General features: G+C 42.6%; 1 protein-coding gene across 1 annotated transcript in view; it reads right to left on the bottom strand.

The window, feature by feature from the left end:
• DNAH9 (dynein axonemal heavy chain 9) overlaps positions 1 to 17,115 on the bottom strand; it is a gene marked incomplete at its 5' end in the record, with an annotated part of 303,352 nt that overhangs the window by 120,651 nt on the left and 165,586 nt on the right. The window contains 4 exons of the mRNA XM_081219032.1: positions 4,138 to 4,299; positions 10,061 to 10,300; positions 10,861 to 10,963; positions 12,698 to 12,863. Coding sequence (XP_081075158.1) covers positions 4,138 to 4,299; positions 10,061 to 10,300; positions 10,861 to 10,963; positions 12,698 to 12,863 — 671 coding nt within the window. The remainder of the gene's footprint in view (positions 1 to 4,137; positions 4,300 to 10,060; positions 10,301 to 10,860; positions 10,964 to 12,697; positions 12,864 to 17,115) is intronic.

The raw sequence follows: 17,115 nt of genomic DNA, 5'->3' as shown, positions 1-17,115 counted from the left end.
GGCTGAGGATGGGACATGGAAGGTGGGAGGTGCCCTTCCCTCACGTACAGTAAGAGCCCTGTCCGAGCAGAGCAGTGGAGGGGACACACGGGTGCATTTCCCTCCGCAGGGGCTCTTTCACCAGGATTGGGTTCCACCAGTCCTTGGCCCAATGGCCTCACCTCTCCCACATCCATTCAGACAGGTCTTGCTTCCCAACCCATAGCAGTGTCATAGAACATCCTTTTCTATATCCTGTGAGACTGCACACTATAGGTTGCCCTCCCCAACGTTATAGGCTCAACCCAGAGGGCTTGGTTTCTGAAAAATGTGCCATAAGCTGTCCTTAGGTGACTGATTCGTTTATGGTAACAATGATAATATTAAAACATTGACAGTAGAACCCCCATTTATAAAACAGTTTTAAAGATTTGGGCTTATTGTGTGTCAGTTCTTGCCCACAGGACAAACCTTAACATGTTTAATAAATACCCAATAAAACTCAACTGACTTAAAAGGTAGGGGTCTATGTCTCTTCACTACCAGTCTATCCTTTAAGTTTTGAAGAGGCAGCTAATTTTTTTTTAATTCAGAAAGGAACTATTTACTTATCAAACGCAAATGTTTGAGACTTCAAGAGGTGGAGATTGTAGAGGAAGTAAGTCCAAGAAAGAATAGGTTTGCTAATGAGTAAGTAGGAATTTATGCCAGCATGAACGATTGTCCCCACCTGCTGTTCTTTTCTAAGGTTCAGAATGGAGGATCCACCTGGGAAGGGAGAAATCAGCATGCTATTCAACAGCAGAGGCATTACCCAGGGCATACATCACCATAGGGTTAGCCTTGTGAGCCCAGGGGACAAGATGCATCAAACCTGATGGAGGGAGCGAAAGTGAAGATGACAGTAACATCTACAAGAAGCCAGGACTGCTGCTTGGTTATAAGAAGAAGTAAAAAGAGTTAAATATCAAAGAGTTATTATATTTTGAAGGCGGCTTCAGGGCCATAGAAAACCTTTAAGCTATGCTGGCTTTGCTAGATAGTAACAACAAATGTCCAGACATTTGGATAAGATTTAATGTGATGCAGGAGAGCCATTCTTGCTGGTTGAGGAAAACATGTGGGAAAGGGATATGGGAATACATCTACCTAGTTTGAAAATGGGCTAATATACTGGGAAGCAGTCCTGATGGCAGTCAATTTACACTAATGATCTGGCAGAAGAACAACGAAAGTGCAGTTCTGAAAAGCCTGGTCTACAAAGACTCTCTGATGAACAAAACAAGGCTCTGATTTTATGATCACAGCCAGATGTGTAGAAGGAAGAGAGAAAACCAACCCACCCAGTGAATCAAAGATTTCTTAATAGTGATGTTGTATCATATAATGGCCACAAATAAGAGAACTTTAAGCTTTTAACGGTGGAAACAGGACTGTATCAATTCTGTGTTGGAAATTTGGCAACTTTTCTCTTTTTTACTGAAGTATAGTTGATTTACAGTGTTGTGTTAATTACTGCTGTACAGCAAAGTGATTCAGTTATATATATATATATACACACACACACACACATTCTTTTTTTTAAATATTCTTTTCCATTATGATTTATCATAGAATAGTGACTATAGTTCTCTGTGCTGTACAGTAGGACCTTGTTGTTTATCCATTCTATATATAACAGTTTGCATCTGCTAATCCCAAACTCTCACTCCATCCCTCCCCCAACCCTCTCCTCCTTGACAAATGCAAGTCTGTTCTCTATGTCCGTGATTCTGTTTCTGTTTCATAGATAGGTTCATTTGTGTCATATTTTAGATTCCACATATAAGTGACATCATATGGTATTTTTTTTCTCTTTCTGACTGACTTCACTTAATATGATAATCTCTAGCTCCATCCTGTTGCTTCAAGTGGCATTATTTCATTCTTTTTTATGGCTGAGTATCAGCAACTTTTCTTTAATACCAATGCAAAGATTTGGTGTAGCCAGAGTGCTTCAGGTTGGCATTTTAAATGTTGTTGGGGAAGGATGATGGCAGTATTAATTATATCTAGGTCTATGATCAAAAGGATGTGTTCTTAGTAGACAGACCCACGTAGGAACTTCTGTTTCAAAGACTGCATGTTGTTATTCTAAAGTGCTAGCTCAGACCAACTTAAGAAGACAGTCAGGGCTCATGCGCAGAGCCAAAAATGAACACACAAACTGGCAAATTCTACGATGCTCACGGAGAGGCAGCTCTGACGTGAGAGTGCTGAACGTCAGGCCATTTAAAAAGGATGGCGCGAGCGGAGGAATTTAGGGTGTTTGGACTAGTAAAAAGCAGACTGAGATAAGTTACTTAAAATGCTGTCCAAACATTCAAAAGGCTGTCATATAGGTTGGAACAAACTGTATATATCTTCAGAGGTGGACCCAGAATCTTATCAGGAAAAATTATGGAGCTAAACCTAACAAGGTGAGCATAGGGAGAGCGTGGTATATTTAAATACAAGATCTGATTATTCTAAGTTCAAGAGAGGATAGATAAGCAGTATGTGTGGAAAATCTGGTGCTCTGTTCAACAGAAAGCTCACTGTTAGTTGTGGGGTAATTTTGACACTAAGAAATGTCATAAGATCTTAGGCTGTGTTAACGTATACCTGTGCTTCCCTGGGCATATTCTATCAATCATTCATTCTTCAAATTATTGGTAGGTCTTATGTAGGGAAAAGAGTTTTAGGGTCCAATATGTTTGGGAAATGATGTATGAATCAGGCTTATTCAAGATTTTCAGGGCTTTAATGTGCTGAATGTACTGTGTATTTCCAAGAGAGGGTTATAATATGAAGTACTTTCTCATATATATTGCACAATGGAATACTACTCAGCCATGAAAAAGAATGAAGTAATGTCACTTGCACCAACATGGATGGAACTAGAGATTATCATACTAAGTGAAGTAAGTCAGAAAGAGAAAGACAAATACCATATGGCATCACTTATATGTGGAATCTAAAATATTACACAAATGAACTTACTTAACGAAACAGAAACAGACTCACAGACATAGGGAACAGACTTGTGGTTGCCAAGGGGGAGGGATGGATTGGGAGTTTGGGATTAGCAGATGCAAACTATTATATATAGGATGGATAAATAGTAAGGTCCTACAGTATAGCACAGAGAACTATGTTCAATATCCTGTGATAAACCATAGTAGAAAAGAATATAAAAAACTGAATCACTTTGCTGTATTGCAAAAATTAACACAACATTGTAAATCAACTATACTTCAATTAAAAAAATTAAAAACAATAAAATGTTATGGGGATAGAAAAAATATGAAGTACTTTCTCAACTTATTTCATCATGGATACCTTCTTTCCAAGGAGTATATTGTGGTACAACTGTTTAGCAAGACACATTTTGGCAAACACAGTTAACAAAAATTATAGTATGTAAGAAGAGGGGAATGATGGTCTTGATTTTGGTCAGACCCCACTTGGGTTGTGTGATGAAAGTCAGACACCATGATTTCAGAGGGGAGAACTGATGGAAGAGTAATAAGGATGATGTCAAATTGCTTTGGGTTTGGAAATAAGTCTTGTCAGAAATGGCTAACAGAACAGAGGCTCTTTGGCCTGGAAAAGCGAAGACCCAGGAAGGACAAGATAAATGGTCTTAAAATATTTGAAGGTTTGTCATGTAGACCTAGGATTAGTAGACAGGGAAATGAATTTCAGATAATTATTTAAATAAATCTCCAGTCTTTAAAGTTGTTCCAAAGGTTCCAAATTTCAAAATCGTTCTAAATTTCCAGCCATCAGCCATTCCAAAGTGGCTGCCTTTGGAAAGACAGGATAGTGTATTTCCAAGGATGCTGGTGCATTATCTGGGATGACCAATCTGAGCAGTGGTACTGAGAGGCATTAATATAGGACAAGGATTGGATCAGATGGTCTGCACAGACCTCACAACACTGAGATTCTATGATTAATTTGTGTCTCTTCTTGCTCCAGCATTTTTCACTTAGGCAAAATAATGACAGATTTTATTTCCTTATCTAATCCTGATCTTCTTCAATTTATGGGCTAGATTTTTATCATTTGGGTGATCACTTGCATAATTATGATTATTTTTCAAATGTAAATATAAATTCACAGGGCAATACTCACATCAAAAATTTTCTTGACCACTTCTGCTTGGATCTTATCAAAAAGATCAAGATCCTTCTCTTCCACCATCTTATCCCGATAAACCCGATTTGATTCGTGCAGATAGAGCTTTACTAGGTCCTGTGTGGACTTTACACATTCCACAGAGGAGAAGAGAATGCCCTTTAAGGAGAATAAACAGCAACAAAAATAACATGAATAGCAATTTAAAACTACAACAGTTACAACTGATAGAAGCCAGTATATGACAGGTACTGAACTAGATGTTTTGCCAGAAAAAGCTCATTTAACCATCCATGATGCTACAAAGTAATTTTTACAAGTCATTTTGTATAATGTGAAGGTTGGGATTCAGAAAGACAGGAGGCATGCCCGATGTCATAAGGTAAGTGGCCTTAGTTCAAAACCACAGTTTTGAAACCAGGTCTCTCTGACCTGAGAGCCTGGAATTTCAACCACTACTTTCCAAATCACCACAGTGAGAGGCAAGGCTGCTTCTCTGCTGTATTTCTATTCTACAAGTACCACTTTGAAAACTAATCTGGGTGATGATTGCTTATGTAAAATCAGAACGATGACATAGGGCTGGAATGAATATAGCTAACCTTCGCAGGCCAGTAATCCATTTATTCATCTCTAGTAAGTTCTCCTTTTTATATACCTCAGGGATCGTTCCAAATATTTACTCTTCTTTTCAAATTTCTGTCACCTCTCTGTTACTATTACCCAGTGTCCTATCCCTCTTTTTCAAGGAAAAATGGAGACCACTGAGATTAGAGCCTCTCGATGACTTCAGATCCTATAACTTCAAGCCCATCGATGCCGTTTGCCTTCATTGCTTTCTTTCTTGTCTTACAAGAAAAGGGGTCCTTTAATTGTTCCTCATTACGGACAGAATAATGCTCAGATTCATCCGCGTGGCATAAAGATCTAGACATAATAAGACTACCAATCTGCTTCCTCATCACACTTACCATCACTTCCCATAAAATCTAGATTTCAGTTTCACCAACTGCAAATTATTTTCTAACCCTGAATACTTCTGTGCCTCCATGCCTTCTGCTGTACTTCCTCGGCTCGTCTTTCAAGATCTAGCTCCACTGCTCTCTGCTGAAGTATTCCAGGGCATCTCCTCTCCTGTCCAACAACATCCCTCTGATGTGCCCCACATAACCCTTTATATATAAATCTCTATTAATATAGAAGAATTATAATTTTCTAAAATTATTTTTCTTTGTACAGGTTTGCTTCTCCCAGGTCATGTTGAGTGCCTCTAAATTTTGGAAATAAAGCAATATACTTCCAAATACCCCATGGGTTAAAGAAGGAATCATAGGGAAAATTAAGAAATATTATGAAATGAATGAAAAAAAATATAACACATAAAAGCCTGCATGATGCAGTGAATGGTATAATTAGAGATAACTTTATAGCCTTAAGATAAACATTTCAGAAGAGGTGAAAGGCTGACAATTAATGATCTAAGTAGCCATGTCAAGAACTTAGAAAAACAAGAATAAACTTACCCCAATCCCAGAGTAAGTAGGAAGAAAGAGATTATAAAGAACAAATTTTAATAATATAAAAAACATATCAAATAGAGATAACCAATAAAGTCAAACACATAATTTGGTATACTTTTCTTTTCTTTTTCCATTTCTTTTGAAAAGACTAGCACAATTGATAACTCCCTGATAGGGCTGATAGAAGATAGAAAGAGAAAAACAGAAAAGACACACATAGCCAGAACAAAAAAGAGAACATATGTCAGATAAAACAGATAGTTAAAAGATAACAACAGGATACTATAAACAATTTTGTGCCAATAAATTAGAAATTGATGACACTGACATCTTACCACAACTGATACATAAAGAAATAGAAAATGTGAATTGTCTAATATGTATTAAAGTAATTGAATTTATAATTTAGTCTTTCACAAAGAAAACTTCAGATGGTTTCATCATTAAATTCTTCTGACATTTAAGAAAGGCACAATACAGTGTTTTAAAAAATCTTCCAGAGAGTAGAAAAAGAGGAAACGTTTCCCAATGCATTTTTTATGAGGACTTCATAACCTTAGAATACTAGAAGAAAGAGAAATTATAGGAAAATCTTATTAATATAGGTGCAAATGTTATATAGAAAAAAACAGTGAATGAAATCCAGAAAATAAAATAAGTTCACCATGTAACAACTAAGTTGGGTTGATTATAGGAATGCAAGGTTGATTTAACATTCAAAAATAATCTATGTAGTTTATTGCATTTCCAGAAAAAATGGAGAAAAAATGGATATAATTATTTTAACAGATATAGAAAAATCATTTAAGTTTCAACAAATACTCACGATAAAAAAAAAAACTCTTGGTAAACTATAAACAGAAATAAATTTTCTTAAACTGGTCAAGAGCATACACAAAAATCTATAGTAAGCATCACACTTAATGGACAACTATTAAAAGCTTTCCCCTAAAATTAGGAACGCTGCAAAATGCCACTCTCACCACTTCTCTTCCTTATAGTGGCAGCTGTAGCCAGCACAGTAAGAAAAAGAAATTAGAAGATTTAAGAGTTGGAAAGAAAGAAATTGTTACTATGATTCATTTTCACCAGTGACATGATTGTATATATAAGTACAAACATAATATTGAACAAAGACACAAAAGGATATTTACCATATGATTCCATTTATATAAAGTCCCCAAATAGGCCAAAATAACTTATGGTGTTAGAAGTCCAGACAGTAATTAGCTCTGGAAGGAGGAGAAAAGAGTGAAGGGAAGAAAGAAAAAGGAGGAGTTCCATGGATGCTGGGAATGTTGTACTTCTTGATCTGAGTTGTGGTTACATAGCTGTGATGACTTTGTGTCAACCAAGCTCTATGCTTATGGCCTGTGTGCTTTTCTACTTGGATGCTATACTTTAATAAAAGTTTATTTTAGAAAAGGAGAGAAATCTCATTAGGTCCCTTTGGGCCCACTCACACATACATCTTAGCCCGTCTCCTTCCCGGGTCTCCTATGTACCAGCCCTGTGCGAGGTGCAGACGGCGGGAAGAAGCCCCGCCGGGAATGCTGACTCCGGGACTGGGTTTTACAGTGAGGGGTGCCATCAGCTGATGCGTATAAGCCCTGTTACAGCTGAACACTCAGGCTGACTGACAATTAAGGGCTGAGTCGATGAGAGCACGTCAAGAGCAAACTTTGCACCATCTTAGACAGTTTTGTGTAGCACTGAGATGGGAACGGTTAATGATTTCTGCTACTCAGGGCACTATCAAATTCTGTCCTGATGACTGAATTCTGGACAGAGTGCGTGAAGTGCAGAGGAGGTCTGAATGACTGAGGCTTGGATCAAGCTGGATGGAGGAAAACAGCGTGTTCTCCAGGCAGCGCCTGTCTCCCTGGGGACAACACCCTCCCTTCTGCTCGTCTGTCAGGACTTCTTCAGACAAGCAGGCCGGAGGGGGCGGGACGGGGATGTTGTAGCCAAGCTGTGGCCTTGAAACTCGGCTCTGGAGGAGGAGGGTGAGGAGGGGCGGCGCTGGAGGGAGGCAGGTACTCCAGTAGCGATGCGCTTTCCCCCATCTGGGGCAGGGGGCTGACAGCTGGCAGGCTGCAGGGAGGCCTGGCTGGGACACAGAGCCCAGGGGTGCCACTCAGGCTGCCTGAGTCTGGAAAAGAAACAGACTTAGCCTCCCATGCCAATATCTCCCCTCCCTGGCTCCTCCCTGACTTTGCACGGTTGCCACCAAAACAGGCTGGACTAGAACCCTCCTTCCTGAGGAAGTGTTTGCTGCCCCGAATTCCCAGCATAGTGGAGCTGAGTCCGCCTAGTTTTTGGATCTGAGGCTTCTGTTTACCAGTTACGCTGAACATACTGAAGCTACTTGATTTGTCTGTAGCACGGTTTTGTCATTTCTAAATTGGAAATGATCAGTATGTTACCTGATATGGTTGTTGTGAGGATTAAATTATTAGCTAATAGATGCAAGGGTGTAGGACTGGCTCAATAAATGCCAGCTTTATTACAGACTGAACGCGGACTTTTTACAAGGATCCCCTCTGTTCTCAAATTCCCTCCCCCATCTCACTGCTCGCGACCTCTCCACGTCACTACCCGCTTCCACCTACTTGTTATTCCACTAACACGGTGTGTACTTTTCTACCTCCACGGCCATTCCTGCCGTCATCTACCAGCTGGCAACTTCTCCGAGCCTCTGTTAAATTGGGATAATAACGTGTATCCCAAAGGGTTGTCGTGAGTATGAATCTCAGGTCACACAGGTGACAAGGCGCTGTCCAGGCAGGAGCTGGGCTGGCGCTTCGTGTGAGGGAGACCGAATGCCTCTTTCTCCTTTAGTTCTGCCACTACGGGCAGCGTGAATTTGATTAAATGGCTCAACTCCTTTTTGCTCATCTGGAAGATGCACATGGGGACGCCCCCAGCTCATCCTGTCGCAGTGAGATTTCAGAGATGGCTTGTGTGATAAAAAAAAAAAAAAAAAAGAAGTCTTTCTCAATTAATACTCAGTAAATGGGAGATAAGGGTGGGAATGCACAAACTTTGCCACCATCCAGGTCTGAGGGCCATGGAGCTGTGGGTTTTACAGGCTTGGAGCTGAGTCTTTCTTGCTGCCTTAACTGTCCTATGCTGTTCTCCTCATAGAAAGAACGGGTGAGAAGGACAGAATGGCGTGGTGGAAAGGGGTTCTGGCCAGGGGCCTGAAAGGCCTAGGTTCTATTCTGGCTCCTCCCCTGGCTGGCTGTGTAAGCTCTGCGGGTGGGTTTCCTCATTTGTAGCTGAGTTAACACTTGGGAGGCACGTGACCCAGGAGTGCTGTCCTGAGCCAGCTTACAGGAGCTCTCGGAGACTCAACCCGGCTGTGGGGCTGTGGTCTACCCTCCAGGTAAGCTTTTTGGGAGCATCACTCTTGGATCTTTGAACTAATAGTTAGTGGGTTTCTGCTTCTTTTGACCATGGAACCTGCAGGCTCTATGGCCTGAGAGTCTGGACCTTTGTTAGTCTGAGGCTCCCCAGAGTCCTACCTGCACAGGTAGTGTAATTAACCCCAAACACATGTGCTCCCCATGGAGGGTCATGCCTCATTCCCTGATCATGCTGATATTTCCCTACAGATGTGGCCTCTGCTTGGGATAAAAGGCACCTTCCCTCAATAATGGCTCAGAACTATCCTGGACGGGGGGTCTCTCTGAAAAGCAGTTTCTGCAGATTCTCATTCAGGATGGGAGGGTTGTGGACCCATCACAACAGGATGCGGTACCTGGCCAAGGGGAAGAGGGGGCTGGGTTTGCTGCATTGACCTCTGGAGGTTTTGATAGTGAAGGGGCAAGCAACTGGAAGCACCAGGCAGACACAGGCCACCACTATTCAGATGAGCAGCTGGAAGGATCTGAAATGGCTTTGACCCGGAAAACAACCTGGAATTTTTAGGACTGACGCATCCCAGTGGCTGGCGGATGCTGTCTTCGGAATAGTATGACATGGCTTCTTTAGGAAGCAGAGCTATCCTGCATGGTTTAGGGGATGTTATTTTTCATCCCAAGAATGATGGGTGTACCACCAGGGCCTGCAAAATAGTTTTCTCGCTTTCTTCTGTGTCACTTTCTTTTCTAGGCATGTTGGAACCATTAGATGACATTATCTCCAAAATGCTGAGCCTTCTCCAGCCCGAAGGAACCAACTCAGAAATAACTACACTCTGCTTACCAAGAATTAAGCTAATGGGCAAAGAGAATTCTATTATGTTGAACAGACCCTCACGGACCCCACAGCACTCTGTTTACTTGTACATTCGTCACTCCGTATGAACTGTGCCTTTGCCTGAGAGTTTGGCAAAGAATGGAGGGGACAGGATCATGGCTAAGCCTCCTAGTGTGTCTTGGAGCCGATGGACTCACCTGGAAAATGTTGGCCAAGTCCCTGAGGTTGAAGATGTAATGGAATCTGATTGCTGTGGGGAGGAACGTGGTGGCGATCTTCTGGTGGAAGGTAATGGCCAGACGGATCAGCTGGGGGACGTATTTCTGCAGTGGTGCCGGGAAGTTCCCAAGCTTCAGGTGCTGAGTCAGGATGGTGCAGTAGATGGAGGACAGGGCGTCTGCTCCCGGGAAGGAGAGGGCGAACACGCTGAAGTGACGCTGGATAGGGGAGCAGAGGCACGTGGAGGAGGCCACGAGTTAGACATCCGTGGTCACAGGACAGAAATCACCTCTTCAGGATTTGGATAAGGTGGTGAAGAATTCTTAGAAGGGCTTTGAATTCTACATTCTGGCCACATTTCTCACATTAAACCCAAACTCAGGTTGAATCTAAAATGATTAATGGGTTTTGGACCTCTGGTCAAAGACGTCAGCAAGGTGAAGCAGGAAGGGAATGGCACTTGGACTCTGGGAATCTGAGTCCAAATCTGAATGTGATCCTGAGAATGCACATGACCTTGGGAAGGTCATTCACCTATCTGAAGTTCTCTCAACCTGAAGACCAAGTTGAATTAGATGAACCCTGATTCCTTCTGGCTCAAAAAGCTTCAGAACTCTGGGTCTAGGGGTTTTTCTGTCTCCCTGAAAATGCGAATCAGCATCCTGTATGATTTACCACTTGAAGAGGCTGGACGGGGGGGCCAATTATCACACATAGTCCAGTGACATCAGCCTGGAAGGTGGTGTTTAGAACCCCGGGGTCACAGTTCCTCCTGTACCTGAAGCCGTGGGTTGATGGTGAAGCTGCCCGCAGTGGGGTTCATGCAGGAAATGTACTGGACATTCATGACCTCCTTTAGGGACAGTTTGTTTCGATCATACCTGGAACAGTCAGAAACCATGGACGAGAGTTGAGTGAAGGCAGAAGCAGGTAAGTGTGCTGTCAAGGTGAGCTGGGATGTGCCTGATCATTCATGTGTTTGGGGGGTAAAAAACAGTCTAGATACATTGGTAGAAACTGAGAAGAGACAAGAGCTTAGGACAAATTGCTAAGGGATACGACATCTATGGAAGTAGCGCCGGAAGAAGAGACCACAAAGATGGTCAAAGAGGTAGGAGGAAATCAAGGGTGTGTAGTATCCAGTAAGCAAAGGAAGCCAGTATTTCCAACAGGACAGAGCAGTCAACCACATCAAGTGCTGCAGAGAAGATAAGAAACATGGTGACCCAACGGGGTCTGTTGGATTTCACAATAAAGATACAGTTAGTTGAGCAGGAACAGTTCAGTAAAGTGAAGGAAACAGAAACCTAATCATAGTGGACAAGCAGGAACAGTTCAGTAAAGTGGAGGAAACAGAAACCTAATCATAGTGGACAGAGGAGTGAGCGGGAGATGAGGAAGTGGAGACAAAGGAGAGAATCTGGTTATGCAGAGAGAAACAGAGCAGTAATTAGAAAATGATTTTTAACACAACAGGATAAATTTGTGCAGATTTAGACACTAATATGAAGGAGCCCATCGGGAAACAGGGGAACTAGTAGGTGAAGTGAGATTTCGAGAGATAGAGAGGGTAGACTCAAGAAGCTGGTGGGTGGTTGAGCCTCAGGGAAAATGTAATAAGGGGAGGGAGAAAAAGATGCACAGGGATGGAAGTAAGTTGTATAGGTGTGGAAGCTAGAAGTGGAGATGGCAGGAGTGACCATCAGCTGAGGTCGGGTGGGACGTTTGAGGAGAGAGGAGAAGGCATGAAGTAGGCATTTCGGAGGGTGGAAATGTAAACATATGAAGGCAATACAGTAGAATTTCCAGGAAGTTTCTACTTCCCATTGAAGGTTTGTGACCACGAATCTAAAGTAAAACTATTCAATAAGTAGCCTGATTTTTTCCAGGAGACTTCAGCTGCTCGAATACTGGTGTGGAGATTGTGGATGGTGGTCCATGGCATGCGTCCAACAAAGACCTTAGGAGTGAATGAAAGGCAACTCGGGTGACTGTCGTCATAACTGTAATTCCTCTCTCTGAATTCCCTCTTGGCCCTCCCTGCTCTTTCTCAGCAGCAGCAGATTCAGTGTGAGGTAGGAAGGTGAGCCAGAGTTATCTCAAATCACTGACTTGCTTTTTTCTTTCTGGCAAGTCTAGACCTTTTGCCATTAAAAACTATTCTGTTGCAGGAGATAACATCAGAGCCTGTGAGATGCTCTGAAAAGACAAAGGCTATTAAGACCCGCAAACACACGTGCACTATACAGAATGTTAGCTGTTCTCAGCGAAGGCCCTACTCACTGCGATAGAACCACAGGGGGAGGGGGACTGGTTAACTCTGCTTTGGGAGCTTGGAGAAGGCAGCTTTAGAGATGAATATTGAGGGAAAAAGTAGACATTTTTCCTTAAATGAGAGCTCAGTACCTTCTCTGACCAACCTCTTCTGGTGGGTCTCAATTCCCTGTTGGAAGGAAGAGCACCCAGGAAACAGAATCCCAGGAGGGACTCAGTTTGCTGTGGCGATTCTCGTCTGGTGCTAGAGCTGAGCTGAGGTCTGCAGCTCCGACAACAGGACAGCGATCGGCCTTGGACCTGTTCCCCACCCGGCCGAGTCCCTTTATGTGTGCTCTTACCAGTGGCCGTAATCCAGGTGCTGCCTGAGGATGGTGTGGGGCTGTGCAGTCCCGTAGGCGTCCACCTCAGGCATGTTCATGTCATCTATGAAATATATAAGCTTCTTGTTGCCTGTGGGGCCGTAACTTCTGCCCGCTTTCTTCTCCAGAGGCTTCTCCAGGACAGCTGAGGAGAGAGCCAGTGAGTGAGGGAAGGAGGTTCAAAGCTCAGATGCCAGTTCTAAGACAGTCCAATGTCAAGGACAAGCCATGGTGTAGCGTGCAAACAACAAGAGCTGCTCCCAGCAGCAGGCGGTTCTACAGGACCAGAGGGAAGGCGGCCAACGACCAGGCAGGAGTGGTGACAGCAGTGCCCAGGCTCCGAACATCTGACTGCGCTGCACTGTGTTAGGGGTTTTTTTGTTTTTTGTTTTTTTTTTGGCCACACTGTGCAGCCTGCGGGATCTTAGTTCCCCGACCAAGGAGGGAACCTGTGCCCCCTATGTTGGAAGCATGGAGTCTTAACCACTGGACTGCCAGGGAAGTCCGTTAGGTTTTTACAGACATTTATGGTCTCACTGAATCCTTACAACACTGCAACAAGATTAGTACCATCACCCCTTTTATAGGTGACAGAACTGAGACTCAGAAGAATGAATTAACTCTTCTAAGGTAGAGCCAGGATACAGATCCAAACCAGTTAAACTTCAAAGCCCATGTCCCTTCTACCACACTTGTGGTCCACTTTCTTTGTTTGTAGACTAGAAACAGAAGTCCCAAGGCCTAGTACTCTACCCCCAAGGAAACCGCAGACAACCAGATCCTGGGTAGACCTGCCCTCTCTACCTAAGACAGCAGGGGAGCAGCCCATCCCAGGGCTGGGAGGAGGCTCCTTCCACCCCTGGGCTATAAGAGAGGAAACACCGGATATTCTGTCAACAGTATTCTCAGAGAGTTCACCTGCTGGGGTTCCCTGAGGGAGAGCAGAAACAAGAGCCCCAGAGAATTTCCCAGAAGCTTGCAGTATCATGAACAGCGCCCCTCTGCCTTCAGGTATCAGATCTTCTTCAGTGCCTTTCTGGAAACCAAGTACAGACTCTCTCCTGGAGCTGCTTCTTCAATAACCCAGCCAGAGGGAAGCAATCAAAGAGTACGGTTTTCCAGCCTGACAGGACTTGTTTAGAGCAAATTTAAGTAATAGGCTGGAGATACATGTATTTTTTTTCAATAAAGCAATTAAATATTAATGTATTGCAAGAACCAATACTATTACCGCTGGAGGCTCTAAGAACCATCTGATTCCTTTTCTTGAAAAACAAGTTTGTAAACAAGAAGGAGGTGTCAACAGACATATGAAGGTGACAGATAGAAAGACAAGTTCCTTCAAGAAGCTTGAATATTCCAATTTTCTGGTCCTGAGTTAAATTAAGTGTTCCAAATATGAATTAAATTTAAATTTAATTAGCATGCAATTAACATACACTATCAACCAATTAATCACCCAACACCTTCTTCCCCCCCTTAAGCTATAACAACTATATATGAGATCTGTCAAAATGAAATATAATTAATGGGCTGTCAAGGACATGCCTTTGAGAACAGTCCTTCTAATAGGAAATTCTCTCCTTAGGAAGACTTGTTTCTCCTCCTCCCAAAGCAATGATATTCAAATCAACTCCTGGAATTAAGCAGACCCTGTAATTTGGGTTGATTAAGCTTTTTACGCTTCTCAAGAATTGTTGAGGAGAAAAGCACATCAGCTAACAAGAAGTGGGCTTGGAATGCACGGGATTATCTCAAACAGATGATGTCAAGTACTCCAGAGAAAGAGAGGTCTCCCCAGGAAAGGCACACACATGCTGGATCCCTTCCTGGCCGAGCTCTGCCCCAAGTCCCATCTAGAATGGAATGGTAGTGAATTCTTTTGCTTCCAGGTAGAACTGGAGGAGCAAAAGTTGGTTTACATTTCAGCAAAAATGTTGATGTTGAAGGCACTAAACAAATGAGACATATCAAGAAATGTGACCCTCCCACCAACTTTCCAGGTTCTGCACTGTTGCACACAAGGCCATACCCAGCCCTGGAGCTCACCTGTGCAGTCTTACTGCATTTCTCCATCGGGAACGGCTGGGCGGTCAGCCTGTGGCCACGTGGAGGAGCAGCAGCTGCCCCGTGTTTTGATTCACACCATCCCTCCTGCACCGTTTCACCACCACTGTGCATTGAAGAGCTGCTTCATTTTCAAAGTGGGTTCCTGTTTGTTACCTCATTTCACTGTCTCCACTGCTACCATCCTTGTCCGAGGCTCTCACCTGGTGACTGTGACATCCACCCAAATGGTCTTGCTGCTTTTGCCCTAGATCCTTACGCTATATTCTCAAGACAGCAGACAGGGGTATTCTTGTAAGATGTAAATCAGACCGTGCCAGTCCCCTGGTTAAAACCCTCGGGTGGTGTCCCATCTCACTTGGAGCAAAAGCCAGTCTGGTTACTTGGGGAACCACGCATCTCGGTTTTTCTCTGCCACTGCTCCTCTCTTCACTCCCTCTGCTCCAGCCATCCTGCTTCTGACTCACTAGGCACTCCCGGCCTCGGGGCCTTTGCTCTGGCTGCTTCCTCTGTCTGCAGTCCTCTTCTCCCAAATGCCAGAAGTTTGCTCCTTCACTCCCATTATGCATTTATTTACTCAAATGCCATCTTCTCAGCAAGCTCTTTCCTGGCACTCAAGCCCAAATTAAAACCCCACCTCCTACTCCCTGCTCCTGCTTCATTTTTCTCCATAACACTTATTACCACTTAATATCCTCTATATCTTTCTTATTCATCTTGTTTATTTATCTCCCTTCCTCCACATTATAAACTCCACAAGGCCAGGAATCTTTCTCTGTTTTGTTCACTGTCATAACCCCAGCACCTAGAATACTATTTAGCACAAAGGAGGGTATTCAAAAAATTATTAAAGAATGAATGAATGAATGACTTTTATTATGATAACAAACTCCATGAATAGGCAAAGAAAGACTTATCATCCCCTCTTTGTAACTAAGGAAACAGAGGCTAAGGCAGGCTAAATGCTGCGCTGTAATTAGAACCCAGGGCTGTTGATACTCATTTCAGTGCTTCTTTCATATCACTGAGGAAGAGAGGGCTTGTGAACCCTTATGTCCCAACCCTTCTCCAGGGCTTCCTTGACCACTGCAGTCCCACGATTCCTCCAGTCTCTGAGCACCAGAGCCGTGCATTCATTCACTCACAGAGCATCACTAGGGACCTGGCTTTGTATGGAGGACTGGATGTGCACCATATCACTGACCCCTCAGAGCAGCCCTAGCATGCATTGTCATCACCTTTAAAAACTTCTTTCAACAAATGAGAAAACTGAGCTTTAGGGAAGTAAAAGGGCTTTATCCAAGGTCATACAGCTACTGGGGGCAAAGCCAGGATTCTAACCCAGGTCTGTCTGACTATGGCATCTTATGTAACCACCACAGCAAGGTACTTCTTAAACTTTACTACGACCTGGCTTCCGCCCTTCAGAAATCCCAGGTTTAGTTAACTCATTGCCTGACCATGTTTTTGACAGAGATCATTAATAATTAACTGTCTTACTTTGCACTGACATGATTTGTGTATCTATGTTTGAACTATTTTCCTTTCATATTATCCAATTTTTCACATTAAGATATTTCAGTTATATTGTAAGGGCTTTTGATTTATTCTTTCAAAAAATAACATACTTTGCATGATTATAAAATAATACATATTCATTATATAAAAATTGAAAAGCATAGAAAATCATAAAGATGAAAATGAAAATTGCCCATAATTCTATCACCTAGCAGTAAGCATTACATTCAATATTTTGGTGTATTTCATTCTAGTCTATTTGCTCTGTTAGATTTTTTCCTTTACAAAATTGGAATTGTACTGTATATTCTGCCTGTATATGTTTTTTTCATTTCTCATATTGTAAACCTCTTTATATGATAATACTTAACCTCCCAAAACATGATTTTTAATTGCTGCATTGTGTTCTATAATTTGGAGGTGCCAAAATTTATGGAATGGTTTCCCTATAGTATGAAACATGTTGTTTTCAATTTCCTTATACTTTGAAACCCCCTCCCCCCATTCCAGGTAGAGTGTCTTGCCCACTAGATGGTCTTTGATGATTTAATTTTGTGTCATCTTCTTTTTGGAAGATATTCAGGCAAGTGGCGAGAGTTGTCTATCTGTGATAACGTAATGCTCCTTTGAGGTCAAGAGTTTGATCAGATATTCTTCAAGGTCCTGTCCAACCTTAAACTTTTAATGAATAGGTGATGGAGATTTGTTTTACACAAGGACTCAGACACCTGAGTTCCTATCTAATAAGCATAATTACGCACTCAAATATTTGTTGAACTAATACTTCAAATCACAGTTGGATGGCAGGAGAA

This window comes from Mesoplodon bidens (assembly GCF_964165515.1).
Source record: "Mesoplodon bidens genome assembly, chromosome: 19".
In the NCBI taxonomy this organism is placed as follows: Eukaryota; Metazoa; Chordata; class Mammalia; order Artiodactyla; family Ziphiidae; genus Mesoplodon; species Mesoplodon bidens.
The sequence above is the reverse complement of the archived record's forward strand: the minus strand, read 5'-3'. Positions and strand labels throughout refer to the sequence as shown.